General features: G+C 38.2%; 1 protein-coding gene across 6 annotated transcripts in view; it reads left to right on the forward strand.

The window, feature by feature from the left end:
• Window positions 1-14,449, forward strand: part of LOC126417188 (ral GTPase-activating protein subunit beta) — a 395,509-nt gene that overhangs the window by 156,851 nt on the left and 224,209 nt on the right. For all 6 annotated transcript variants that reach the window (XM_050085090.1, XM_050085092.1, XM_050085093.1 and 3 more), the window contains one exon: window positions 6,814-6,959. In XM_050085090.1, coding sequence (XP_049941047.1) covers window positions 6,814-6,959 — 146 coding nt within the window. The remainder of the gene's footprint in view (window positions 1-6,813; window positions 6,960-14,449) is intronic.

The raw sequence follows: 14,449 nt of genomic DNA on the forward strand, positions 1-14,449 counted from the left end.
ATCAAAGTAATGTCATTTTCAAAGTATTTTGCCATTGGCCATCTGTCCCTCCCTTATAATTAATTGAAATTTACAAGCCTTTGTGCATCATAAGAATGTTACTTTGTTATAAAGTTTTTTGTAATGCGATGTTATCTATTATAAAATACAATGCTCAAACCATCAATCTTGCCTAATTTTGTTGTGATTTAAGTGTTTATATATTGATAAAAATTAATTTGAAAACATTTGCAGCATCTGTCCTGCCTTTACCTTGTACAAGAGCCTGTTTCCTGAGAAGTTTCTGGCAGTTACTGAATATCATGGGAAGTCCCTCCCATCATGAACTTTTCCAATAGTTACTTACTCTCAAGTGCATTATGAACTATTCTTCTAAATCTGAGCCAGAATACTACTACATCCTCTTATCAGAGCTATTTTTTTTAGTTTCTTATTGAGTCAGGGCTCTACTGGCTTTTTGTCTAGTTTACTGAACATATAAATCTTTTTACTTGTTGTACTTGCCCTTCATATTTTGGTAATCATTATTTTTGCAACTGCCTCTTGGTCACTGATACCAATTTCGATGTAGACATTCTCAAAGAGGTCAGATTCATGTATTGCCATTAGAGTCATCATATTTCTCTCTTGATGGGGCATCTGAACAACCTGTTCTAGGTAGCTCTCGGAGAACGCATTTGGTTATGTTTTTGTGTGACATCTTGTCACACCCATGACTTACAAAACGGTAATTTTCCCAATGGATTGTTGGAATATTAAAGTCTCTTCCAATGATGACAGTATGATTGGGGAATTTATGTACTACCTGAACTGAACTTAGGTTTTTCCAAAATTTTCAATTACAGCTGGAGGCGATTGTGTTGGTCAATAGCTGGAGCTGAAGTTCATGCACACTCTTGATACGGAGTCTTATGTAGACAGTCTTACAAACAGTTTCAATTTTTGTCTTGGTGTATTTGAGTTTCTTACCTACTGTGACAAATACACCGCCTCCATTTACCATTAGCCTGTCCTTTTGATGTATGCTTAAATGTTCCCAAAAATCTCACCACTATAAATTTTGAATTTTAACCAGCTTTCTGTACCTGTCGTAATGTCAGTTCCACAGTTTTTTAGTGGTGCTTCAAGCTCTGCAAATGTTTAGGGTCTCAAGACTGTCACCTGTGGGGAGCATTTCTTCAGATCTTATACTGCTCACATGGGCCCTTTAATGCCTCCTGTAGTTATCATTATCTTGACTTGGTGAAGTCACCTAGGCTGGGGGGGGGGGGGGGGGGGGGGGGAAACCAGTGTCCATCCCACACACAACCATTTACCTTTGTAGCAACCTCTGATGTGTCGTGCCTGATTCATTTAGGGGGCCCCTACAGTTCTCAACACTTGGTGCACATCCAAGAAGTCACAGCCTAGCTTGTCACAGAACCTTTAAAGTCGCTGGGTCAGTTCTTCCACTTGACTGAGAACCAGGGGGTCATGTTATGTTGTGGGGACAATGCTGCAAATTGTGAGCTTTGTTGAGCTTCTGTAAGGCTGGTCTTCTTCAACCTCTCTGACAGTTGGTGAATTGACCCAAGTATGAGCTCAGAGCCTAGCCAATAGGTATCATTTGTTCTAGTGTGTGGCACAATCTGCAAATGGTTGCTCCCTGGTTTTCTCAAAAGCTGCAGGAATAGCCTCTTACACATATTGAATGAGGACCCAGGCATGCATACTGAGTGCATCTACTGTTATTTCCCATGCCTTGCTGCAATTTCCCTAAGTGGTACCATCAATCACTCCATGTTTGAACTTCCAGTGCACCTAGCTTTACCACTGACATGCCAGTCACAGTCAAGTGGACGAGTCATGTTAGATCCCATACTTCCCGTAGTGGAGACAGGATCCACAGAGCAGAATAGTACTTGAGGTAGCTTTGGTATCTCTGGTACATGTTTCTTGGGAGTTCTCCCAACGCACCCATTCACAGCAACTTCCAATAGTTTGACAGTAATCAGGACAATTTCCAGCTGCTTGAAATGACTCGCCCCATGTTCAAGAACAGCATTCACAATGGGGCAGCATTGCAGCTGGTGCAATGTCTTACAGAACATAAACAAATAACTTTCAAATAAATCTGCTGATTCTCTTCTAAATTCTGGATCTGTTAAGCTAAAAGCATTGCTAATTCCTTGTAAGAAATGAAACAGTTAGTACAAAAAATGAGATTTCTGTTAAAGGAAGATAAAAATCTTGAATAAAAGTTAAAATTTCCTGAAACTTTCTTTGTGGTCGAAGTTATTAGCAGACTCGAAAATAGCATTAATTTCTGATCCATGCATATAATAAATATAAAAGGTAATTAATTGTAACATGACATTAGTTATAATACATACTATAATAACTAATTCACAAACACCAATTTGCTATGAAATAAGTTACAAAGAGTCTCTATCTTTTCACATAAATATACCGTGAAATTAAGGAACAATTGTTTTTAAACATCAACACTGTTGCCAAAAGTTTCTAAAAAGCACAGATTTATTTTACAGTTGATGACATGGTGTGAGATTTTCTGTGGCACTTGCAGATGTTCAAAAATACACAGTACAAATGAGTATTAATACAACCTGTGAGAGATTATATGAAAATGAAATGAACAGTAAGATATTAAAATTTAGAATTTCTAATAGGCACATGATACGGGCATGAGTGGTCTCACACAAAGAAAAATTCATAATTCTACTTATTATGTAAAGAAATATGCGAATTTCACAGATTTTTTACTTAGCCGAACATGTGATTCTTTCTGAAGTGACATGCTAAAGGTGAACACTATAGTATCAGTTTATCACACTCAAAATGAAATGGCAGTGGGCATGACATGTAGTGAGGCATATTCATTGTAGATGAACCACTACTGAAATCCAAAGAGATATGGGAAGTTCGACACTAAGCTTGCAACCTAAAGGTATGCAGATAGTTGATATTAGCTATTTGAAGAAGCAATTTTTCTGATGCCCATAAAACGTGAAGTAGTCTGGGGGACTCCTTTATCCACCAGTGTGTCATATACCTTTTGTTGTTGTGAACTGCTGCTTCACAAAATGGCTGTTCATGACTTTCCTGAAAAATTTTAAGCTGGTTCTCATCCCATCTGAGAATTGAAAACAGAGGGTATTTATTCAACAAAAAGGTGAAAGAGTATGTTCTAATTCGATGGAGATACAAGTAGGCTTGCCCAAGGAGTCCTTATTAGACCCTGAACAACATGTCGTGTAATATAACCTCAAAAACAATTTTGTATGCAGATGACTCAACAGCAGTAAGTTACTGTAAAAACAAGCAATAATAGCACAGAATATGAAACAAACTCTCCAGGAACTTAAAATTTGGATAAATAATAATGCTATGAAATTGAATCTTACAAAATCACAAATTGAACGTTTCAGGAATGCAAACTGTGAATATATATAACAATTAAATTATGATCACTGCAGATTCTGTTCAATTTCTTGGAATTACTATAAACAGGAACTTGTCATTGACTGATCACAAGGATTGCTTAGTAAAGTTATTAAACCATTTATTTATGCAATGAAAATTTTAAACAAAGTAACTAACTTAATTTAGCATCAGTTGTTAGGTATGGCACAAATTTTTGTGGTGTTGAAAAAGCAATCTCCACAGTGAGTACAAGTGGGCATAACCTACAATAACAAAAATTGGAGTATTAGTCCAACTTAAGCTACATGTGGATGGGTGTCATAGCTGAGCTTGAATTCTTGTTCGTTTATTTGCTACTGCTCAGTGCTTCCATTATGTGTCAAACTTGTTTTTACTCTTTCCATAGTTTATAGTTCACTTATAAAAATATTGTAGTCATTTAATCCACAAACTGAATAGCAAGATTGAAAAGCATGTACAGGAGAAAGTCAGTAAAAATACAGCCAAAATGAGGACACTAATCCTTAATTAGGAGTAATGCAAATGACATACATAGATATACTACACTTACAGATAATGAAAAAAACTTTGGAAAAAAAATGGTACATGTTGACTTATATTCACAAACTGACATGTAAGGTTGAAACTTTTTAACCCTTTCATGACCAAATTACTTAAAATTTCACAAATTACTGTAAAAATTGGTTTCCTGATGTTGGAATGGATACTGAGTCAGGCCATGTTTGTAAATTTCGATTGTTGTTTATAGTTTTATAATTATTTTGAGTTACACATATATGTCCCACTGGATTGAGGGAGGAATAAGTGATTCCATAAATTTATTCCTCCTTAGTCTAGTGGGACATGTACATCCCATTAAAATAGTAGTTTTACAAGGAATTAGGATCTGTAAAAAGAAAGAAAAAAATAAGAACCAGCATTATGTCAAACATTTTTATGAAATTTATCAAAACATGGCAGAATGGATGATGGTACTTTGCAGTACCTACATATGAAATTAGTCCTTATCTCTTGTTTTCATATACTGCAGTGTCTCCATTGCCTCCTTGTGTTCCTAGCTGGAAAATATTTTCATACTGTGTGTAATTGTACATCATCATGTGTACAAAAGTGTGTGTATCTGCTGTAAAATGGCAAGACGTCAATCCAGTTACAGTTTTATCAACCGCTCACCACCTGAAATATACAAGGTTCTTCGCAAGAAAAAATAGAGACTGAATAATCTGAGCTGTATCCTACCTGCATCCACAGCAGAGTACACAGCTGTAATGGGAGCTGTAGACCCATTTGAGCAGTGGAGAGAAAGATATGCAATTGGCAGTAGCTCAGTCAAATTGAGGCATCATCTTTTTTATTTTCTTGTAAACACTGCAGTAGTAAACAGTTTCATCATGTGGAACCATGTTAATGTCACCAACTTTCTTTTCATCTTGTTCCTATAAGGCAGCTTTCAATTGGGAGAAATATAAAGAGAAGGGTAAGACAGTATTCAACCCAAAAAACAAACCAGGTGTTTGTGGAGTTTTTGGTTTCATAACAAATCAAGGGAAGTAAAATAAATCATTTTAATTGAATCAACTGTGGGTTCTTGGTGAAACATTGTAAATTAACTTAACAAACACTGTTTTTTGCCGTGTTTCACAAATTTGTGGCCTGGGATTGCTCCCAGGTGGAACCTACTGATTGAAGTCTAATTCTGAGCTGTATCAACAGTTAGAATCAGCCAACTCTAGTATGTGATCTACGAGGCTCAAGTTGTATGGGCACCTACAATGAATGAACAACAATAAGCTTACCAAAAAGTCTTCTCATTGGTTGAAAGCTACAAGACTGGAAGCCTGTCTCAATGAAGTACTAAAGGACTTGGATTCGGATGGGATCTCAGATCTTGAGGTAGAAGATCATTCCAAATTTTGTGCTATAGTAGAGTGTTGGACCCCACCACTTAGAGCCCCTAAATGCCGGAAGCCCCTTTAACAGGAGAGGAAGGAGAAATTATCAATAGGGCTCAAGAGATATTGGGAACGGAAGAGAGCATCGAAGAACAACTAGTCATAAGTGCTCCTTAGTTGGCTTAAATCAATAATAATAATAATAATAGAATAAAATTATAGCTCTGAATAAAATATGTAAGTGTTGGTATTTGGACACAAATATGAACAAAAGGCACAAATGGAAATTCTCTACATACACTGGCCCTAAGGAAAAAACCATTAAAGAAATATAAAAGTATTTTATCAGTAAATATTGGCACTGATCTGTATATTTCTAGCAAACAATGTAAAATAGACAACAAATACCTTTACTGAGCTTATCTATTGCAGACAGGAAAAAAATTACATAAATTCACCAAAACACAAGGCACACATTGACAACTGCAACAATTAAGTGATATATCACACATTAGGTGCCAAACACTGAACCTGTTAACTCCAGACAGTTGATATGTACAATGTTAGATTATAACACCACACAGGTGTGGGACTTTCATGTTCCTGTGAACTCAGGTAAATAAATTTGTATGTGGGCACACATGCCCCACTGGTCACAAAAGTGTTACAGTAATGAAACATACAAGTAGACTGCAAAACTAAAATCAATCTCCAACTACACAAACATTTCAAAACTCCACAGAGATAGGCTTCACCGTATAAGTATATGCTAACTTGAATGTCGTAGTTGCAGTCTTTGGTGCTTGAGAATAATGTAGAGAAACTTGTTAACAACATCAAATGTTAGAAATATTAAAACTTTCCCTCTGCTTTTGATTACTACCAAAATAACTGATATACAATCACACAATTAAAAAAGGAAAAATCAAAAGTGACTCCACAACACTTGTATCCAGTTATGTCATGTAAATTACTGCACATATGAAACCATAGCAGGGCAGAATCGTTTAATGAATAATAGGGAAAACTAACAATAAGAAATTGCTGGTGATCAGTCTTAGGAATGATACAGGTGATCCATTTACTCTCGTACACACACAGTTTCAGAGAAAGAAAAACTGGAAACATGCAGAGAGAAAATATGTGAAATAAAGATGTACAAAAAAATACAACTATCAATGTAAAACAGAAGGAAAAGATATTTGGAGTAAAACAGAAGTTAACTGTATGAAGTTCTCTAATGTTTAATGTTTAAAATGTGTGTTGTAATAGTTGTAAATATCTTTTCCAGTTAATTGTAAATATAATTGTGGTTACAAGTGCACACGTATTTCAGAGCATTGATGATGATTTGTCAATAAGTGAGAAATGCATTTGGCACATGTGCTGTACACAAGTGTCTGCACATTGGATTTACACACCATATACAGTGTTAATTACATTTCAACTACCTTGCAACTGATATTTTTCTTTCTAGAATCGTGAGTGTGGTGAATCCCTTGCCAGCATCCTCCTTAACTCATCAGACCTTTTTCGACTGGATTTGGATGGTGTGCAGGTGTTGCTCCCATATGTCACTGATGCATTGGAAGTTGTTCTCCCAGATAAGGACCTCAAACTTAAGTGAGTGATCAAACTATCCACATTTTTGAAAATACAAATTCCATTCTCTGAAATTAATTTTTAGAACACTAGACTATGTAGATGTGGGCTCGATATCACTGTTTTCTATTAAAAGAAGCTGCAGATTTACTCATAAATATACAGTAAATAAATCATTGCATTCCATTTCACGGCATAGAGCAGATATTGTGTAGCAAACAGGCAATTGAAAGAAAACGTGTTAGAAATTATGATATAGATATTAGAATAATACCTAACAGTCTTCTTTCAGTTTCCTGTCTGCTGCTAAACATCCCCTTTGTGGTGAGTAACGACCTATACATTTCATTTTGTTGTTATTCTCTCCCAGATTTTCTATTGTTTGATTATATTATCTCTGGTGTTTGTATATTATATTAAATAAACAAGTTTGGGTATCAGTTAACTTATGGGAATGTCTTCGACAACCGAACCACCAATGTTCGACACATCATTTGAAGGCACAGTTGCAACACTGCTCATCTGTTGTTTGATGAGGGGAAGAGCAGGATTCTGGATATCACTTAAGCAAAAACCTCCATCTCTGTTTACATGTATACTTACTAATTTAATTTCATCTATTTCCTTAATAAAACAATGCCAATAGCTGGAAGTGCGTGCCAGTATCTCCTTGTTGTTACATTCCATAGGATAACTGGTGCCAAGGCAATGTTTAGCAATAGCAGATTTACTCAGCTGTTGTATGCATGTGGGATGCTTATGTTCAGTACACTGGTCCTCCAATGTCCTGACGGTCTGACCAGTATACGATATGCCACAGCTGAAAGGAACACGATAGCCTCCTGCAAACCAAGATCATCCTTTATGGTTCCTAAAAGGGCTGTAATCTTAAATGGTGCTTGAAGAACAAGTTTCACATCATATTTCCACAGAATATGACCAGACAAAGTTTGTTTTGTTGGAAATGCTTCCTACAAAAGGCAAAAAGGCTGTTGACTTGTGTGCCATCTTGTTATTTTCATTAATTGTGCCTTGAAAATGACAGGGTGTGCACCTGTTGAAATATTGGCTGTTGTCATGGATGTCACCTGGTTGCACTCCTCTAAGTTGTTTGAACATTTTATATGCCAAGAAGAACACAAGTTTACCTTTACAGAGAGGGAATGTATCGTTGCTGGAGTAGTTTGGGTAAACTTCATGGTAGTAGAGTGAGGTTGCAATGTGCATTATTGTTCTTGTTATGGTGCAGAGATTGTAATGTTGTTCCCATGTTTGCCAAAATTGTGCATCATATTAAGTCTCCTGCCACTAATCATATCAAAAAATGTGCTGTTTTAGCTCTTGTTTAGGAAAGGATCTATTACACTCACCAATAGTTGGATTTTATTTTTCCAAGGAATTATTTTGACTTAATTTAATGATTACTTTGAAAATTTCATCATTTTTTGGTATTGGCCAGATGGTGCCTCCTAATTGTAGTCCAGCTAGAAATTACATTCTGTAATGGCCTGGCATTCAGCAAAATTTGAACATTTCCATAGCTCGGAGATAGATGCCACATCTCAGTTTTCTGTTAAATTTGAACTTTGCACTGATGTGCAAGCATTTACCAGTTATTGATTTTATAAGTTCTGTCAAACAGGTTGTTTCTAAACTACCACCTGATGCTGCTGAGGTGGTTAGCAGAGAAGCATGTCGTGTACTGACTGGGGCAAGATCGCCTAAGAGTAATGTAACGGAAACTGTATGGGTGCTTTTCGTTCACTCAGAGTGGATCCTGATATTATTAACTTACTTGTGACCAAGGAAAACATTACAGTTGTGTTGGACAAACAGGATTACAGTTAAAAGGTTCAGCTTGTACTATCAGATTCAGCATATATCAGAATGAGTGCCAACCCGACAAAAAATGTTGAGAAAACACTAATCTCCTCCTGAAGAAAAGTTCCTTGTTGGAGGACACTATCAAGAGTCTTAATTCGGATTGTGCTGTACCCTCTAGATCATATGGCCTTCCAAAGGTTTACAAGGAAGGGGTTTCTCTTAGGCCTATTGGTGTTTCAACATATCATGTTGCTAAAAACCTTGCTACTCTATTTAGTCTACTTTTAGATCAGTGTGTGCATCACATTAAGAACTCAGTGAATTTCTCACATCAGTCAGAGGGATTGTGTTTGAATGATACTGATATTTTAGAGTGTTTTGATGTAGTCTCTCTCTCTCTCTCTCTCTCTCTCTCTCTCTCTCTCTCTCTCTCTCTCTCTCCACTCTTGTTCCTCTGTCTATTCCATTACCATTGACTGACGTTATGTTTGACGTTGAATTGATGAACCTGTTTTGACATGAGTTGACTTCCACTTTTTATGCAGTGACCAGAACTGTGAACGGACTGATGAGATTATGGTACTGTTTATGGAACATTTTGAGGAACTTTTTGGAAAAAACGACATTCTGTTTGCAGAGGCAGTATTTGACTTATTGTAAGGTATTACTTCTTTATTTTTGACACTTTTGCTTTTTTATGATGCAATTATAACCGGTTTCAGCCTTCAAAGGCCATCTTCAGATGCTATGGGCAGCATTTGATGAACAAGTGTTCACGCATTCTCAATTATTCTGTTGAGTCGCATCCAGAAATCAGTCGATTTCTTACGATGATCAGAAGGATACTTGACAATGCATAAACACTTGTGCATAAATTGCTGCGCATAGCATCTGAACATGGCATTTGAAGGCCAAAGCTGATTGTAATTGTATCATGAAAAAGTGGTAGTGTCGAAAATAAAAAATAATACCTTATGATACCTTTGTTGTTTGGCATCATGGGAGTAAGAATTTAAATGGCTTTTTAGTGTGTCTAAATTTAGTTCACCCAAATGGGGGTGGAAAAGGACAGCTGCCTTCCCTTCCTTGATGTGCTGGTCATTAGGAAGGTTGATGGCATGCTGGGATGTGCCATTTATAGGGAGCCAATTCACACCAGTTTGTATCTACAGACTGACAGTTGTCACCATCTGGCTTAGCATGAAGGAGTACTTTGCACCTTGGTTCACCATGCCCAAGTCATTGCAGAGCCCAGTCGTATGTCAGTTGAATTAGCCCATCTGGAAGTCACTTTTTGTCACAGTTATTATAGTGAAAGACAGATAGGTTGGTTGATGGCGGAGGGGGGAGGGGGGGGGGGGGGGGGGGGAGAGAGAACCAAACCGTGAGGTCATTGGTCCCATCAAATTTGGGAACGATGGGGAAGGAAGTCGGCCATGCCCTTTCAAATGAACCATCCCAGCATTTGCGTGAAGCAATTTAGGGAAATCATGGAAAATCGAAATCAGAATGACCAGATGCAGGTTTGAACAGTCATTTTCCTGAATGTGAGTCCACTGTGCTAATCACCGCACCACCTCGCTGGGTATGAAAGACAAATCAGATACACAGTGCTCTAGGGAGTTATGATGATAATTAGATGGCATCAAAGTCTACTGCCTTTTTGCCTTGTGCGGTAACCATTTCCAATAAAATTTGTCATATTCTGCAGAAACATTATGTGAAACATGGTTTTCAACCACCATGTAAGAGTAGTGCCCTTTAGGATCCATAAAGGATGATCACGATTTGCATAAAGCAGATGTATTGTATTCCTTGCAGTTGTGATATGTCATATATTTGTCAGACTATCAGCACTGTGGAGGTCCTGTATATTAAACATAGGCATCACACATGCTTATGACAGCTGAGCAGGCAGGCCGGTGTGCCCGATTGGTTCTAGGCGCTTCAGTCTGGAACCGCGGGACCGCTAGGGTCACAGGTTTGAATCCTGCCTCGGGCATGGATGTGTGTGATGTCCTTAGGTTAGTTATGTTTAAGTAGTTCTAAGGTCTAGGGGACTGATGACCTCAGATGTTAAGTCCCATAGAGCTTAGAGCCAATTTTTGACTGCTGAGCAAATCTTCTTCTGCCGAATATTGCCTTAGCACCAATTGTTCTACAGAATATAACAACATGGAGATTGTGGCATGCACTTCTGGCTGTTGGATAGTGTTACTGAAAATTAAATTAGCAAATGATATTTTAAATAGCAATAGAGGTTTTTGCTTAAATTCTGTGCGGAACTCTGCTCTCTCCCTGGGACAGGGATAGAGTTCATGCTACCTCACCCATTTGTTATTACTTTCCACTATCCATAACTTCTGATTTTGATCATCTTTGCTTGTATGGTAGCACCAGTGTTGTTTTTACTGTGTGTGTCACGGGGGGAGGGGGGGCAGCAGCACGCGTGAGTCTGTGCTTGTGTGTGTGTGTTTTTATATGTTTTTAGTTTTAGTGTTCTCTTTCCACATATACTCTGCTAGGCATTGTGGTGAAATGAAGGTGATAAACTGAAGCAGATGTAACATCCAAAAACCAATGAAGTTATTGGAGATGGAGTTTTAGCTGTGAAATGCATTAGGTACAAGCAGTAGAATAAAATAATTTGATTGTAGATGGCATATTACTTGTAAAAATATCCCTAACCTAGAATCTATCATCACAAACAGCCTATGATGAAATATCTCTTAATAATTTGAAAAATTACTGATGATTGTATTTTGTACAAATTTCCTACACTAATCAGCATGCAGGAGGGTCGTGACTTTCTCTACCCAAATATGTCCAAGGAGCACCTGCTGATAGTTCCCCAATATTATGCCAGTCCATCCACTGCACACTTTTTAAGGGAGTGACACAGACACAATGCTCAACACACCTGGGAGTGTTTATGTTCCACCAAATATGTTAACAACATATTAGTGACAGAAATTAGTAACTAATATAACTAACGCAAGAAATTTGCTTTAACAGACTCTTTGTATATCATCGCTAGCCGAACTGGCTGCCAGACCGGAATCTGAGTCTTAGGCTGTGTTCACACTGCCGGCCGGGCCGAGCCGAGCCTGGCCGGGCCGCCGCCCGCTTCGATATCAAACACATGGTTTTGAATTGCGGTGTTCACACTGGCGGCCGGGCCGCGCCGACACGGCGTGAGCCTCCCGGAGCCGAGCCGACGACATTCCGAGTGTTTAATATTGCCGGCGCGAGCCGACCGCAGGCGCGAGCCTGTGGAGCAGCACTACAGCTTCTGCAGTACACGCATCACACGTCTCCCTTCTGCTTTCTTCACAAGTGTGACTGCACACGTCTTTTATTTTAAGATGTTACCTCACATTTCACAATCAGTGAGGAAAAATTACGTTTATTATGATGATACATGCGAAATTACTTTTATTTCATTTATTTAATCTACCGTATTTACATGCATTTACAACAATAGCTTGCCAGCGATCGCGGCATTGCCGCCACTGAATAGTTCGCAGTTACTTGTAAACGGAGACAGATATGAGTGTCACTGAGGGACGGAAATGTGTCCCTACCAGATGATAATGCATTGTAAAGTCATGCTGTGGCAGTTCCTTATCAGTGGAAATAGAACCACTGAGTCAAAGGGCATTATCTCAAAACTCTTCGCCTATCAATCTGTCTATCTTACAAGGTAATGAAAAGAATTCTGTGAGGTCATCAGTGGCTCCACATGATGAACCATCACCACTGCCAAGCGCTGCATCATGAAGAAAAAAGAAGAAACAAGTTGGAAAATTCTGAAGGAGTATTTCTGCGATTCTTCGTTCAAGGCACAGCAAGACATTACCCAAAATGACGAAGCTAATTACTTCCTAATGATTCTCAGGAGTCCCATAAACTCTCTTCCCCTCAGAGGTTAGCGTTTGTGAAATTTAAAATACAAAAGCATGACTACAATTAACTGGAGGTAGCGAATGCTGTACAAAGTTCTACTGCAAACCAAAAATTTTGTACTAACGAATCTTACCTTATCGTTATACACAATTTTTCTTCTGCTGTTATACTTCTGCGAAAATTTGTGTTCTGTTTAGAAATTTTGTCTTGAATGTTCTGCAGCACATACTGAAAAGTATTATGATTCATTCTGTAATTAGAATACAATTTTTCAGGATAGTTTTTAAGTTCTTCATATAAAGAAAAAAACTCTCCTAAATGTCTGTCGCTATTTATGGGATGAATCCATAACCTCCTAGTTCTTCTGTACTTCAAAACTCGACGAGTTACAGCAGATTCAAAACAATACGAATAAAAGAGTGAAGACATTGTTCTACACGACAGCACAGTCTAGCCAAAGGCGAGCAGCTGTTGGCTGCAGCTGCGTTTTCTACTGACTTGCTTGTCAGCTGTCGAACGGTGGGGATTTTTTAAAATTTATTTATTTGGCCTCCGGAAGCTGACATCCATTTAGCCAAAGAGTGGGGATTACCTTGACAGTGCAGCGCAGCCCTCCAAGGAAGAAAAAAAAAAAACAATGAAGAACAATGAAACGCTGTGTCGATGTACAGTAGTTTCATTAACTCTCCATTAATTTTCTGTTAAAGTAGACAACGAGACTACAGAATTGCGCTTCAGTTTCTGCAGTAAACGTATCACAAATCTCCAGTTTGTTTTTGTGATTAGTTTTACACCACTGATCACTAGTAATTAATTTTTTTCTGTCCTGCATAATATGACTACATTAAACCAAGCTGTAACCGCTCGAACTCCGTGGCTTGCGGACGCGGCACTGACGCCACTGAATATCTCGCATTACTTGTGACCAGAGACAGATATCAGTGTCATTATCATTTCAAAAACTTTTTGGTACTTTTAGCTACATTTCATTCGCAACAATGTATGGTCTAAAACGGATCTAACAGTAAGCTACCCGCTACATAACTTTTTCACTACAAGATTTGTAAATCAAGTGCACAACGTTGACAAACAGCATCATTTCACAATGACTGTTAAGAAATATGAAAAGATAAATTATTCAATACAAAGCTAATATGTTACGCTAGCACGTGTACAAAAATAAGATTTTTTAGCCGCATACTTTCTTCAAAATCGGTTGGGAAGCGTTACGAAACTAAGAAATCACGCGAAACGAAAAGTGGACTTTTTCTTTTTTCACGACGTAAGTAACGCTTTTAAGGAAAAAATGAGTTCATAAAACGATGTGGCGCAGTCTTATATACCGCTAAGAATTTTTAGAACATGAAAATCGGAGAAGTGGATTTTCCCCCATTTCGCCGACCCGGCTCGGCGCGGCGCGCAGTGTGAATGCTCTACACGTCGGCCTGAGCTGGCTAGGCACGAGCCGAGCCAGTACGCGTCAGCCCAGCCCGGCCCGGCCGGCAGTGTGAACGCAGCCTTAGTCATTATATATGGCAGGTACTGGCAGGGCATTCTTCTGGGAAAGGCTGCTTCTTCCACAAGTGCTGCTTGCTCTTCAGGTTACTGATAGAGTGTAGTAATACTCAGTAGCATCCAGTTTAAAGGAAACATTGACTATTAGTTGTTTCCTAAAGACATAAATAATTACTTTGCTGACAGGTTTAATCTTGGTCCATTCGTCTGTATTTCCTTTTATGCCTTCAAAAATTTAGTCTTATGCATATAGTTCCAAATGAATT

This window comes from Schistocerca serialis, chromosome 8 (genome assembly GCF_023864345.2).
Source record: "Schistocerca serialis cubense isolate TAMUIC-IGC-003099 chromosome 8, iqSchSeri2.2, whole genome shotgun sequence".
In the NCBI taxonomy this organism is placed as follows: Eukaryota; Metazoa; Arthropoda; class Insecta; order Orthoptera; family Acrididae; genus Schistocerca; species Schistocerca serialis.